Source organism: Heterodontus francisci, chromosome 26 (assembly GCF_036365525.1).
Source record: "Heterodontus francisci isolate sHetFra1 chromosome 26, sHetFra1.hap1, whole genome shotgun sequence".
NCBI classification, from domain to species: Eukaryota; Metazoa; Chordata; class Chondrichthyes; order Heterodontiformes; family Heterodontidae; genus Heterodontus; species Heterodontus francisci.
Window position 1 is genome coordinate 48,081,852 of NC_090396.1, and position 13,805 is coordinate 48,095,656.

General features: G+C 41.3%; 1 protein-coding gene across 1 annotated transcript in view; it reads right to left on the reverse strand.

Moving 5' to 3' along the window:
- Window positions 1-13,805, reverse strand: part of kif19 (kinesin family member 19) — a 226,481-nt gene that overhangs the window by 8,599 nt on the left and 204,077 nt on the right. The window contains exons 15-19 of the mRNA XM_068058707.1: window positions 12,583-12,746; window positions 9,776-9,881; window positions 9,052-9,178; window positions 7,729-8,150; window positions 6,866-7,019 (exon numbers count right to left, since the gene is read on the reverse strand). Of these exons, the coding sequence (XP_067914808.1) occupies window positions 6,866-7,019; window positions 7,729-8,150; window positions 9,052-9,178; window positions 9,776-9,881; window positions 12,583-12,746 (973 nt within the window). The remainder of the gene's footprint in view (window positions 1-6,865; window positions 7,020-7,728; window positions 8,151-9,051; window positions 9,179-9,775; window positions 9,882-12,582; window positions 12,747-13,805) is intronic.

Here is a 13,805-nt window from a genome sequence, read left to right on the forward strand (position 1 = left end):
ATATGCATATTATATAACTAACATTTTAAAAAACACAATGACACTTTCAACAGTGAGTATTGTATTAGTTCAGCATTACACAAAGACACAGACTGAATAGCAATTAGGTGTTCTGAATTGATTTTGGCCAAGATATTTTATGAATTGTGAATTTAAGATCAATAATGCTTTAAAAATTTGTGATTCATTGCTAGCTATTCATTTTTTTGATGGATAAGCAAAAGGTACAAAAAAGCACAAGTCAGAAGCTAGCTGCCAATAAATGAGAATACTGTTATGACCAAGGAGTCTTTTCTAGTTCCACTTCTCACAGGTCCCAACATTTAATTAAATGTTCACCCAGTCAATCATATACTCTACTCTTTATCCCAGAATAAAAATACACCAACCAGGTTTCTTTAATAAACAACAAAACTATCAGTTTATTATAAAACAAGAATTATCCAGTAACGAAGCAAAGCATTAACGCACAGATTGAAATATGAAAGTTACCTTTTTAAATACTCCCCACCCGCCACATACATACTCACATACACACTCGTTAAGGAGAAAAAATAAATTTTCTCTGCAGAGCTCTTTTACAAAAAACAGACAAAAAGAATACTTTGGCCAAATACTTGTTATTTCTTGAAGAAAATAGATGAGATATGTTGTGTCTCAAAATGGCATAGTGTCTGGCGTCCGAGAACACATAGACGGGTCACTAGGATCTTTTCTGGAACCGAGTAGCCATATCCATGATAGTGAGTATATATTGGGGTCCCGCTTTCGTTTTTGCTAAAGGTCCTACACAGTCTACCAACACCCTACTAAATGGTTCCCCAAAAACTGGTATGGGAATTAGAGGTGCCAGTTTTATGGCATGCTGTGGTTTTCCCACAATTCAGTATGCATGGCACTTTTTACAAAACTTCACCACAACCTTGGAAATACTGACTTATATGTGAATGGGTCTTCCGAATCCCTACATGTCTTGCTATAGGAATTTCATGGGCTATTCTAAATATTTTCCGGCGATACTTTGGCAGTACTACCTGTCTGGTGAACAATATCCATTCTTTGTCAGCAGATCTGAGAGGTGGTATCCACTTCCTCATCAGAATCCCATTTTCAATATAATAGCCTTCCGGAATTCCTTTTGCCTCAGCTTTTGTTAGAGCCAATTATGCCACTTTATTTAACTCTGTATTAGTTTGCTGAGCCTTGATTAGAGAAGACTTATTGAACATTTCCTTCAGATTATCCAAATCCCAAAGAAAATTTCAGATATTCAATGATCTGTCTGTGGTGCCAATTTTACCTCCGACAATGGAACTTGTTTAGCCATTGCTCGGGTCATTACACACAAAGGAAAAATTCCTGGAACATTTTCCTGAAGCTGTTCTGTCTCTTTGACTTCATTTGGTCTGACTACTGGAGAAGCTACTACCTTCGCTCCGGCCAAATCATTCCCCAGGAGTAGGTCAACTCCGTCTATAGACAAACTATGGACAACTCCTACGGTTACCATTCTAGACATTAGCTCACACTCCATGTGCACCCAACGCAAAGGTAAGGGTATATACACCTGCCAATACCATTCACTAAAACCTTGGCATTCAATGCACTCTCTGGTGGAAATGTTATGTCTTTCCCCAGACAAAGAGTTTGGGTGGCACCAGTATCCCTAAGTATAACTATAGGTTTACCTGCCTGACTTGAGGGATAAGGAGTTACTTTTCCTCTTGACAAGAATTCCTTATAATTCTCAGGTGTCTTCTTCACGTCCCCCGCCCTCACAGTGGCTTTTTACTTGGCGTTACAGCTGAAGTCAGATGTACAGCCTGATTTCATACTCTCAGGCAGGGTCCCTTTCTCTGTATAGACCCTTTGTACTGCAATAAGTCCCAAAGGTTTATCCCGCAACTTCCAGTATTCTGCACAAAGGTGGTTACACGTAGGCTTTGGGACCTCACTTCCACCCTCAGTATCTTCGTTTCTGGCCCGAGGAGGAGATCCCGGGGTGTTCCCAGCTTTCCCTTCTTGCCCCTGGCTACTTGCCTTCCTTTCACCTTCTATCCTTCTCCAGTTTGCGGGGGTGACAGACAAAGTGTTTAGGCTTGTAAAAAAGCTCATAATCATCAGCGATTTCTGCTACCTGTCTGGCTGCTGACACCTTCTGGTTCTCTACATGGGTTCTTATAACAGAGGGAGTGAATTTTTAAAATTCTTCCAGGAGAATTATTTCTCTAAGCTTCTCATACATGGCCTCTACTTTTAGTGCCCGCATCCAACGATCAAAATTAATTTGCTTTACCCTCTCAAATTCTATATAAGTCTGCCCAGGCTATCCACGGAGGTTCCGAAATCTCTGCCGATACACTTTAAGGACTAACTCATAAGCAGCGAGAATAGCCTTTGTTGCCATCTCATAATCTGCAGAAGCCTCCTCAGTAAGCATGTCATAAACTTCATGAGCTCTGCCCATCAACCTGCTTTGCATAAGCAGTGTCCAGCTTTCCTTCAGCCTTTTCATCTGTTTGGCTATCATTTGAAAAGAAAGAAAAAATGCCTCTACCTCCCTTTCCTCAAACTTTGGGAGGGCTTGCACAAAGTTAAACCACTCTCCACCGTGTCCTGGACTGGAATCAGATCTTTCCACACTAAAATTTTCCCTGGAGTCAAGACCACTCCAGATTTTTAAATTTGAAATCCCTTCCTTCTCTTTCTCTTTGAAATGCTGTCTCTTTTTTCCTTTCCTCTCTTTCAAGTTCAAGTTTCTTCATTGTAAATTCTCTTTCCTGTTCAAGCTCAAGCTTTTTCATATCCATTTAGTTTTCTTTCTCCTTTTCAGTTTCAAACTGCTTCATCTGTGATTGAATCCTAGCTAATTCAACTGAACTACCATCTGGATTGCCTTTTTCTTCTTCCAATTACAAATGCTGTGCTATTACATCAATTATGTCTGTTTTCTTGCTTTTAACTCTTATCCCAGTTTTGCTGCAAAAGCTATTAGCCTAACCTTGGTCAAGTTTCTCAAATAACTCAGGGATAAGTCCTCCTTCTCCAGAAAGGTAGTAGCAACTGATAAATCCATTCTGGTAATGTAAACTTTACTCTAACGCACAAAAAAACATGTTTTTCCTTTTCCTCTTTTCAATTATTATTACCCCACTTACAATTGCACATCGTCGGCTTTGGGTTATCTCTCACAGAGCCCCCAATTATATGCTACGACCGAGGTAGGAGGAGTGCACTGTCTTTTCCAGTTCCACTTCTCCACAGATCACAACATATATTTAAATGTTTACCCAGTTACCAATACAGTCAATCATATACTCTACTCTTCATCCCAGAATAAAATACACCAACCAGGTTTCTTTAATAAACAACAAAACTTTCTTTGGCCTCCTTGTCTCGAGAGACAATGGGTAAGCGCCTGGAGGTGGTCAGTGGTTTGTGAAGCAGCGCCTGGAGTGGCTATAAAGGCCAATTCTAGAGTGACAAACTCTTCCATAGGTGCTGCAGATAAAATTGGTTGTCGGGGCTGTTACACAGTTGGCTCTCTCCTTGCGCCTCTGTCTTTTTTCCTGCCAACTGCTAAGTCTCCTCAACTCGCCACACTTTAGCCCCGCCTTTATGGTTGTCCGCCAGCTCTGGCGATCACTGGCAACTAACTCCCACGACTTGTGATCAATGTCACAGGACTTCATGTCGCGTTTGCAGACGTCTTTGAAGCAGAGCCATGGATGGCCGGTGGGTCTGGTACCAGTGATGAGCTCGTTGTACAATGTGTCCTTGGGGATCCTGCCATCTTCCATGCGGCTCACATGGCCAAGCCATCTCAGGCACCGTTGGCTTAGCAGGGGGTATATGCTGGGGATGTTGGCATCCTCAAGGACTTCTGTGTAGGAGATACGGACCTGCCACCTGATGCCAAGGATTCTCCGGAGGCAGCGAAGATGGAATGAATTGAGACGTCGCTCTTGGCTGACGTACGTTGTCCAGGCCTCGCTGCCGTAGAGCAAGGTACTGAGGACACAGGCTTGATACACTTGGACTTTTGTGTTCTGTGTCAGTGCGTCATTTTCCCACACTCTCTTGGCCAGTCTGGACATAGCAGAGGAAGCCTATGCGCTTGTTTAATTCTGCATCGAGAGACAGGTTACTGGTGATAGTTGAGCCTAGGTAGGTGAACTCTTGAACCACTTCCAGAGTGTGGTCGCCGATATTGATAGATGGGGCATTTCTGACGTCCTGTCCCATGATGTTCGTTTTCTTGAGGCTGATGGTTAGGCCAAATTCATTGCAGGCAGCCGCAAACCTGTCGATGAGTCTCTGCAGACACTCTCCAGTGTGAGATGTTAATGCAGCATCGTCAGCAAAGAGGAGTGCCCTGATGAGGACTTTCCATACTTTGGTCTTCGCTTTTAGACGGGCAAGATTGAACAACCTGCCACCTGATCTTGTGTGGAGGAAAATTCCTTCTTCTGAGGACTTGAATGCATGTGAGAGCAGCAGGGAGAAGAAGATCCCAAACAGTGTAGGTGCGAGAACACAGCCCTGTTTCACGCCACTCAGGATTGGAAAGGAGTCTGATGAGGCGCCGCTATGCTGAATTGTGCCTTTCATATTGTCATAGAATGAGGTGATGATACTTAGTAGCTTTGCTGGGCATCCAATCTTTTCTAGTAGTCTAAAGAGACCACTTCTGCTGACGAGGTCAAAGGCTTTGGTGAGATCAATGAAAGCAACATACAGGGGCATCTGTTGTTCACGGCATTTCTCCTGTAGCTGGTGAAGGGACAACAGCATGTTAATGGTGGATCTCTCTGCTCAAAAGCCACACTATGCCTCAGGATAGACATGCTCAGCCAGCTTCCGGAGCAAAGACTTTCCCCACTATGCTGAGCAGGGAGATTCCACGGTAGTTGTTGCAGTCACCGCGGTCACCCTTGTTCTTATAGAGAGTGATGATATTGGCATCGCGCATGTCCTGTGGTACTGCTCCCTCATCCCTGCACAGGCAAAGCAGTTCATGCAGAGCTGAAAGTATAGCAGGCTTGGCACTCTTGATGATTTCAGGGGTAATGCCGTCCTTCCCAGGGGCTTTTCCGCTGGCTCGAGAATCAATGGCATCACTGAGTTATGATTTAGTTGGCTGTACGTCCAGCTCATCCAGAGACAGGGTTGCATTGAGGGCAGTCTTAGTGACAACATTTTCCCTGGAGTACAGTTCTAGATAGTGTTCCACCTAGCGGTCCATTTGCTTGCGTTGGTCAGTGATTGTGTCCCCTGACTTAGATTTGAGGGGGGCAATCTTCTTCATGGTTGACCCAAAAGCTCTCTTAATGCCATCATACATGCCTCTGATATTTCCTGTGTCAGAGGCCAGCTGAATATGACTGCATAGGTGTTGCCAGTAGTCATTTACGCAGCGCCTGGCTGTTCTTTGTGCAGCGCTTCTGGCAGCTTTAAGTGCTATGGATGTTATCTCGCTGGGGGCTTTCTTGTAGTTCAGCAGTGCAATGCGCTTAGCGGCTATGACAGGTTCCAGCTCTATCATTTTATTATAAACAGGACTTATTCAGTAACAAAGCAAAGCATTAACACACAGATTGAAATATGAATGTTCCCTTTTTAAATACCCCCCCCCACCCACACAAACACACACATACACTCTGGTTAAAGAGAAAAAAAAATTTCTCTGCAGAGCTCTTTTACAAAAAAACAGACAAAAGAAGAATACTTTGGCCAAATGCTTGTTAATTCTTGAGGAAAATGGATGAGAAATGTGTCCCAAAATGGCATACAGTCTGGCATCCGAGAACATGTAGACAGGTCACTGGGATATTTTCTGGAGCAGTTCTTTTCAGGTGGCTTTGAGAATTAATCTGGCAGGATTTTCCAGCTTCTCAACAGAAATGCAGCTCCCACAAACTGGATCGTTGCAGGGTTTCACAGAGACAGGAGGAAAGAGATGAGCTGTGTGTTTCTCTCTTGGCAGGTTGATTTCCAACTGCTTTCAACAACAGTCCACACCCAAACTGAACCAAAATAACATCTCAGAAGCAAAAACTCCTGACCCTCATAAATTATGACATGTTACTTCTCTGTAAACATCTCCCCCAAGTCACCAAGGTTTCTGTTGCTTATTTATCCTAAGGCATGTGATATCCAGTAAAGGTTGTTTTCAAACTCAACATCTCGTGTCCTTTCAGTGAACTTTCAACAAGATAAAGTCCAGCATCTATGAAATCTTTTCAGTTTTAAACACAAGTCCTCACAAAAAAAAATTAAAAATGGAAGCACTTTCATAACAATAAGAAAACAGCAATAGGGATGCAACTTCATGAGTGTAAGCAATACAGGAGGAACAAGATGCAGGTTACCAGAATATGTTTCAGAACATGCAAAAATAGGTATGAAATGCTATAACAATGAATTGCATGTATAGAATGTTTTTAACATAGTTTCCTCAAATAATTCTTGATTTTGCTTTAAGTTTTTGCTGTTGGTGAGTGCAATGATATTCAAAGCCTTAAGTGTTTATCGCTGGATACTTGTGTCAAATACAAAGAATTTACAGGTCAGAAACAGGCTATTCAAGTCAATTAGTTTTTGTCAGTTTTTATGCTCCACAAGAGTGTCCTCCCACTTTTACTTCATGAAATCCTACAATATGTACAATGTCATAAAACTAAAATCTAGTAATATTTCAGTCATTTTTCACTAAATTTTGCGTTCACCAATAATTTGAATGAAGCAACTTTGAATTAAGAGTATAATTGCATACAGTGAAACAGAATTGTTTTATATCAGTGTGTATGAACCATCATGTCAAGGCTGATTTTATTTCTATCCTAACAGTGAATATCCCACTTACCTGCATAATGGCTGATTGGGAACTTTACTTTCCCAGGTGCAAGTGTTGGTTTTCCATGGGTCCGTAACTGAGATTGGCCATTCACGTTAAATCTATTATCTGAAATACTTTCCAATGGTTGGAATCGGGATGAAATATTCTTAGGATGGGGTAACTGGGAAGTTAATAAAAGAATAAGATTTTTTCAAATAGGAAAACAAAAAAGTTGCATTAAAACAGGATATAAAGTACATAACAAGACAGTAGTAGGAAAATATGATTCGGGATATAAGATTGAATCTGTTCGAAATAGAATGATTACATAAATTTATTGTCCACATTATTACCAAAAATATTTACTCTAATCTCAAGGTTTAAAAAAAAAAATCAAGTTACTGGTTTATTAGCAGCAATAAACTGGAAATGAGTGAATCCAATGACATCTCTGGGTTCTACTGAGAGACTGAAAAGTGCCTGGTATTGTTCCACACAGAGTATGCTAGAAATAACCTCGATTGGGAGATATTTTGAAAGCACCATTCTGGGTAAAATCCATACTTTTAATATTTGTGTACCAATCACAAATGTTAATGTGCATTGTTGCTATGGAAATGCATAGTTTTAGTGTGTCTACATTCAAAGTGTTAAATGATGATTTTGAAATTTTCCAGAACAAGTTCTCTAATACATTGGCAATATCCATTTGATACCAGTGACTAGAATAAATTATTTCAGTTAAAAGAGTATATTTCTGTCCCAGACACTGATCTATTTAAATCAGTGCTGATGGCATTTTATTTCATTTTTGAATCAACAAACTTGCACATAGAAAATAAAGGCAAAAAATAAATTTCAATTCACTCCTGCATTAACAAAATACCAACCCCTTGACCGTTGACCTCAAAAGATCTTGACCTTCTTTTCTTCCGTTTGGCTTCTGATGTCTCCTCTCTTCTACTTGTCTTTTTGTTTTCCTTTTTGTCGGATTGAGACCACCCATTAGGGGATTCTCCCTCGTTATGCTGTACATGGTTGACTATCTCACCAGTACTAGTGGATAGATTGTCCTCACTGGCTGCATGCTTTATAACTTGACCCTGCAGGTGTCTGTACAGTGTCAATGATGGCCCAGGAATGCCTCTATAAAATGACTCTTCATTTTCCTTCATTGAATGCAGGGAAATACTTGTTTTCTCCTTCATGGGTTCCAGAATGTGTAGCCTGTTGTCACTTTCCAGAGCTTTTGAACGTCGCCTTGCTGCTTTGACTGCGATGTTCTTGGTGCCCGTCAACATCTGATTGCGTTCTAATAAAAATGGAAATCATTTAATTATTTCATCACAGCTGTCATGGCAGTACTTGCAACTTACTTTAAGTGTACATTGCATTTGTAATACGGGGGGTGGGGAGGGGGGGGGTGCAATATTTGGAGGGATAATGGGCTGGACTTTCCTTCAGGGTGAATTCTAGCTGGGGATGTTTCAGGGTAGGAGTTTTTATAAAGCAGGGTAGGTTCCAGGCAATAACTTGCTCTACGGAGAGAGCCAGCTTCTGCTGTATGGAGAGAGCCAGCTTCTGCTCTACAGAGAGAGCCAGCTTCTGCCATCAATAAAATTAAACTGTGTTGCACTGCAGCAGCAGAAAGGAAATAGAGCCAAAATGAAAGGGTGCAGAAATCTTCTGAATATTAAATAAATAATTGCATGGAGAGGGGGAGGTCGCCAGATGTCAGTCCTCTCCCTCATTCTCTTTCGGCCATCTTGCTAATACTGCCCCATCAAGTACTGCCACCCCTCTTCTGATCTGAACTGAGGTCAGTGACATTGCACCAGGAAGGCAGAGAAATCAGTCAGTTTTCTAAGAGCCACAATCTGTCATTGTTTAACTGAGGTGCAACAGTCAAGGGGCAGGTGGTTGAGATCCCTGCTGGTGGGGTGGTGGACAGAAAATATCCAAGAGCATTTTCAGAGGCGGGTACCTCATAATAGCCCTCCCTACCACTTTTCCCTGCTCCCTGCTGATCTCTTGTAGTAGAGGGAAGGAAATTCAGTACAATTTTCATCTTTCAACTGAATTAGGGCATCAGGAACTCAGAGGCTAGGGAAGAAAACAATCAACGTGGTTCAACACCAACCATGCAAGGTCAGTCCAAAACACATTAATGCAACTTCTGTATGGCTACAGAATTCTACAGCAAGTCTCCATACCTTTGAGGAACTCTGTTTGGGTGTGTCGATTGTCTGCAAAATTCTCACTGCTGTCAGGTGATGAGTTTAAATGGCTGCTGGCACTGCTCATCCCACTAAAGCTCACCAGACTCTCCTGTTGATGTGTCTGAAGAAAGATGTGTTATGAAACTGTTAAAGCACATTTAAGTATCCTCTTTTTTGTGACACTTTATTATAGTGGGACCCATAATAAAAGTAGCAATTTTGAGACGCTTGCTCAGCTGGATGCTCACAAAGGGAGAACGGCAAGGAATTGGGATTAAAACAAAAGAGGGGCCAAGCATAACAAAATTGTGGAGCAGGTTCAATGGACCAATTGGTCTACACATGATACTATGTTTCTCTGTAATATACAGGTGTAGTTTACCATCTGCTAATTTTAGCGAGAAAGTAGACATGAGTATGAAATACGGAATACCATGGTAACAATATGCCTGTTATGGCAACTAAATTATACTTTTATCAACTTCAACACTAAAATTAGTGGACAAGGGAAAATATGGCCCATATTGAGCAAAAGAAGTGGTCTTGTATTTTTGGAGAACACACAGTTTAATTCCTGGAATGCCGATATAACTTCTCGGAACATAAACCGGAAGTCTTCATGACTGCTGTCCAGTTTTCTGGGAATGTGGTTTTGAGATTAGCATGTTTTGAGTGTGCAGTATTCCAGATTCTGATGTCCACTCATGCACCAACTCACCTCTTGGTTTAGCATTCCATTAACATGGATAGGAGGAGGGGTCATCACAGTCGAACTCTTTCTCCGCTGACCATGCGGGCTGGTTTTAAACACTCGGTTACTGTCACTGGTATGTCAAAAAAACATTAAATGAGTAAAGGGCAATACTAAGGAAAGTATGTCATTAAAGTGTTTGCCAGTCAAACAGATAATTCAGGAGACTCTCTAAAGACCAAGAATAAGAACAGGTGCATTGGACTTGTCATGCCACCACATAAGAACAAGAAATAAACTGAATGAAAATATAACTATAAAATCTGCATAATCAGTACAAATTAATAGTGCATTCACCTGCAAACATTATCCTCTGTTAAGATGTGCATTCTTTCATTTTCCTAATATTCTATATGATTTGTAATGCACGGCAAAAGGACTCCAATACTGACAGGGACAGTGTGAAGGATTGCACTCGGCAGTAATGGTGCAGATACATATAATGATAATATCCTAACGGCACTGTAACACTGGGGTGGCCTCTGCACAACACATATTGTACTGTGACTGTGGCCAGGGAATTTATAATTTTGGCCAGCAAAGCCTGAATCTTTTTCTGCAGATCTTCCCACAATCTTTCATTCGACTTATTTCTGCTGAGGGTGAGATCACATTTGTGCCAATGGGAAAGAATAGAGATCCATTTAGAAAGCTGGTCTGAGCTGCAGATTTTCGCTTCCAGAGCTATTTTTTGACTCATAGTTGAATCCTAGATCTAGTCGCCTAATTAGCCACTAACAAGACCTACTTTACACTTATACAAAAGCAAACACTGTGGATGCTGGAATTCTGAAATTAAAAACAGAAAATGTTGGAAATACTCTGCAGGTCAGGCAGCATCTGTGGAGAGAGAAACAAAGTTAATGTTTCAGGTCGATGACTTTTGGTCAGAACTGGAAAAAGTTGGGGATATACCAGGTTTCTAGCAAATGCAGAGGCAGTGTAAGGCAGGGGTTGGGAAGAACAAAAGGGAAGGTCTGTGATAGGGTGGAAGGCAATAGAGATTCAATGACAAAAGAGGTGATGGTGCAAAGCAAAGTGGATGATAACGGGATAAGTAAAGAAACAAATGGCATATCTCAGTGAATGGCAGAACAGACTCGATGGGCTGAATGGCCTCCTCCTGTTCCTATGTTCCTAAAAGATCTCTATAGAGAAGGTGTAAATGGCAAAGCAGAATCATTACCAATAGCTTCCATCCAAAAACAAAAAAAACCATAAAAAATAAACATACCCAATGCAAATTGGAGGAACAGCTCCTCGTCTTTCAATTAGGCTCTTTACAGCCTTTGGGACTCAACATTGAGTTCAACAATTTCAGATCATAACCACTGCTCCCTTTTTTTTTGCATTTTTCTTGCTTTTGGACAGCAGCTGTTGTTAATGATTCTGCTTTTCCTATTTAAAACCACTGTAGACCCAGCTTTTGTTTTTTTACTTGTCCCATTACCAGCCCCCTTTTATCTTGCACCATTATCTCTTTTTTTAATTCTTCCATGGGATGGGAGCATCGCTGGCAAGGCCAGCATTTGTTGCCCGTTCCTAATCGTTCTGAACAACTGAATGGCTTGCTAGGCAGTTTAGAGTCAACCACATTGCAGTGGGTCTGAAGTCATATGTAGGCTAGACCAGGTAAGGACAGCAGATTTCCTTCCCTAAAGGACATTAGTGAACCAGATGGATGTTTACAACAATCGATGATGGTGCCATGAAACTATTCTTAGCTTACAATTCCAGATTTTTATTAATTAATTAAATTTAAATTCCACTAGCTGGTGGGATTTGAACCCATGTTCCCAGGGCATTACCCCTCAGCCTCTGCATTACTAGTTCAGTGACATGATCACTATGTTACCATCTCCCCTATCGTCATTTAATCTCTCCTGTCTTCCAATCTGTCACAGACCTTCCCTTTTGTTCTTTACCCCCTTTCCCTGCCTCTGTACTTGCTTTAAACCTGGTACATCTCTAATTTTTTTCAGTTCTGACAAAAGTCCATCGACCTGAAACCTGTTTCTCTCTCCACAGGCGTTGCCAGACCTGCTGAGTTTTTCCAACATTTTCTGTTTTCATTTCCTACTTGCCTGGTGTGTTTTTTTTTTAAAACAACAAGGCCCTTAGATCAATTTTTGAATATTTGAGACAAAATTCCGAGCAGCACCAAAATATAGGAACACTACAGGCTTGATTCTCTATTCATTGAATATGATGGGAGCCATTACAGCATATACTTATATATATATATAAATATGTATATGTTCTCATAATATATGTATTTGGATTTTGCTCTGCAAATACTGAATACTATCTCATCGCTCAGTTCAGCACCAAGAGGAACCTGTCCCCTCTGTCTTCCTATTTACACCAGTCTCTGTCATTTTTACAATTTAAATGATTTTTACATTGTTTCTTTAAACTATTGTTTTTGAACTTCTCTATAGGCTTTTCTTAAGCTTTTTTTCAATCCACTTTACCATTAATGCTCAGGTCAACATGACACAAGGTATCAACTAACCAAAGAGAATCTCTGCTTTGAGATACAACATCATACAATGAAGTGGCAGAGCAAATGGTGGCCAGTTAAAAAACCCAAATAATTAACTCATCAACACTACAAATGACTGCCATTTTAGACAACTTGCATAATGCGGGAAAAAAACTCTTGTCTTGCCAATCTGACAACAAACTCTTACATTAAAAGTAATATCTAGAGTTGAAGACATCCATCTTATTTGACACGTGTACTCCGCGAGTCCCTGTATGCTTGAAGTTACCTCTCTGGCTCTGGTACCAGTGGTGGTAGTGCATCTCTGTAATTCCTTCGCCAAGGATAAGGCTTTTCAGATCCAATCGTTCTCACACTCTCCTGATCAGAGTCCACGTCCTGGACCAGCTCTCCCACCTTTAGCCTCTGGGCCACATTAGTAACTGAACCATCCTTGAGGGTGAAACCAACAATGTGAGATAGTACTAACCTGAGTCTCTACCCTATTCACAAACAACAGATTGACCAAAGTAAATAAGAAGTTGGCTTTTGAATATATAAATGATTTGTGCTCCACAGCTTATGGTTAAGACACTTTACCTACCTGTGGCCATTGGTTTATTTTACTCTTCATTTAGAAAGAACTGCGACATTATACACAAGATAAAATATTTTTCTCTTGTGATGTTTCATTTTGGTGTTATATTGTTTTTTTTAAAGTGCAGTGTTATTTTGAATATTCAATTAACAATTGTAAAGTGTACTGATTTACATATGACTTTGTTTCGCTAAAGTGTGCATCAGTCTCCCTATAGGAAGACTGGAGAACTGCATGTGGAGTTCACAGGCTGAATTTTAATCATATGCCGCAGTCCTCGGCGGCGCACTTTCAACTCGGCGGCCTTCCGACACGAAACGGCTGGCGAAGAGTCTCCGTGATATTTCGCGCAGGGGCTCATTTAAATAGTGGGGGCGGAGTGGCCGCCCCCGATGGCGTGTAGGGGTGACCTCCGCATCCCCATTTTTAAAGGGCTTTAAACTCTTAGAATTACTGTTAATTTTTAAAGGTCCAGCAATGTTAAATTTTTATTAAAAAATAAGAAATATGTGGATGGCCCTTCCCGAACCCCCCCAATGGTTATTTCAATGCCCAAAACGACCAACACATGTCTGTTTCCCAACCCGAACTTTTCCCCCCAACCTTCAATCTTTTGCCCTTCAACCCCCTCCCACCATCCCCACATCCAATAAAAATTGATTTCCCAGCTCCTCCACCCCTCCCGCCCTGACATTTTTATTACTCCACCTCCCCACCAGACCCGTGCCTCGGAACTCCTTGCGGAGTTCCAAAGGTGTGCGAAGGCCGAATGGAGGCTGTAAAATCGGTGTGGCATGGCAGGTAAATCAATTTGAATATAATTAATGAAAATCTACATATGGAGATGAAGGGCCCACCACCAGGTGGCGGGTGGGAGGTCGCAACGAGATCCCCCCGCTGCTGGTAATGTGCAG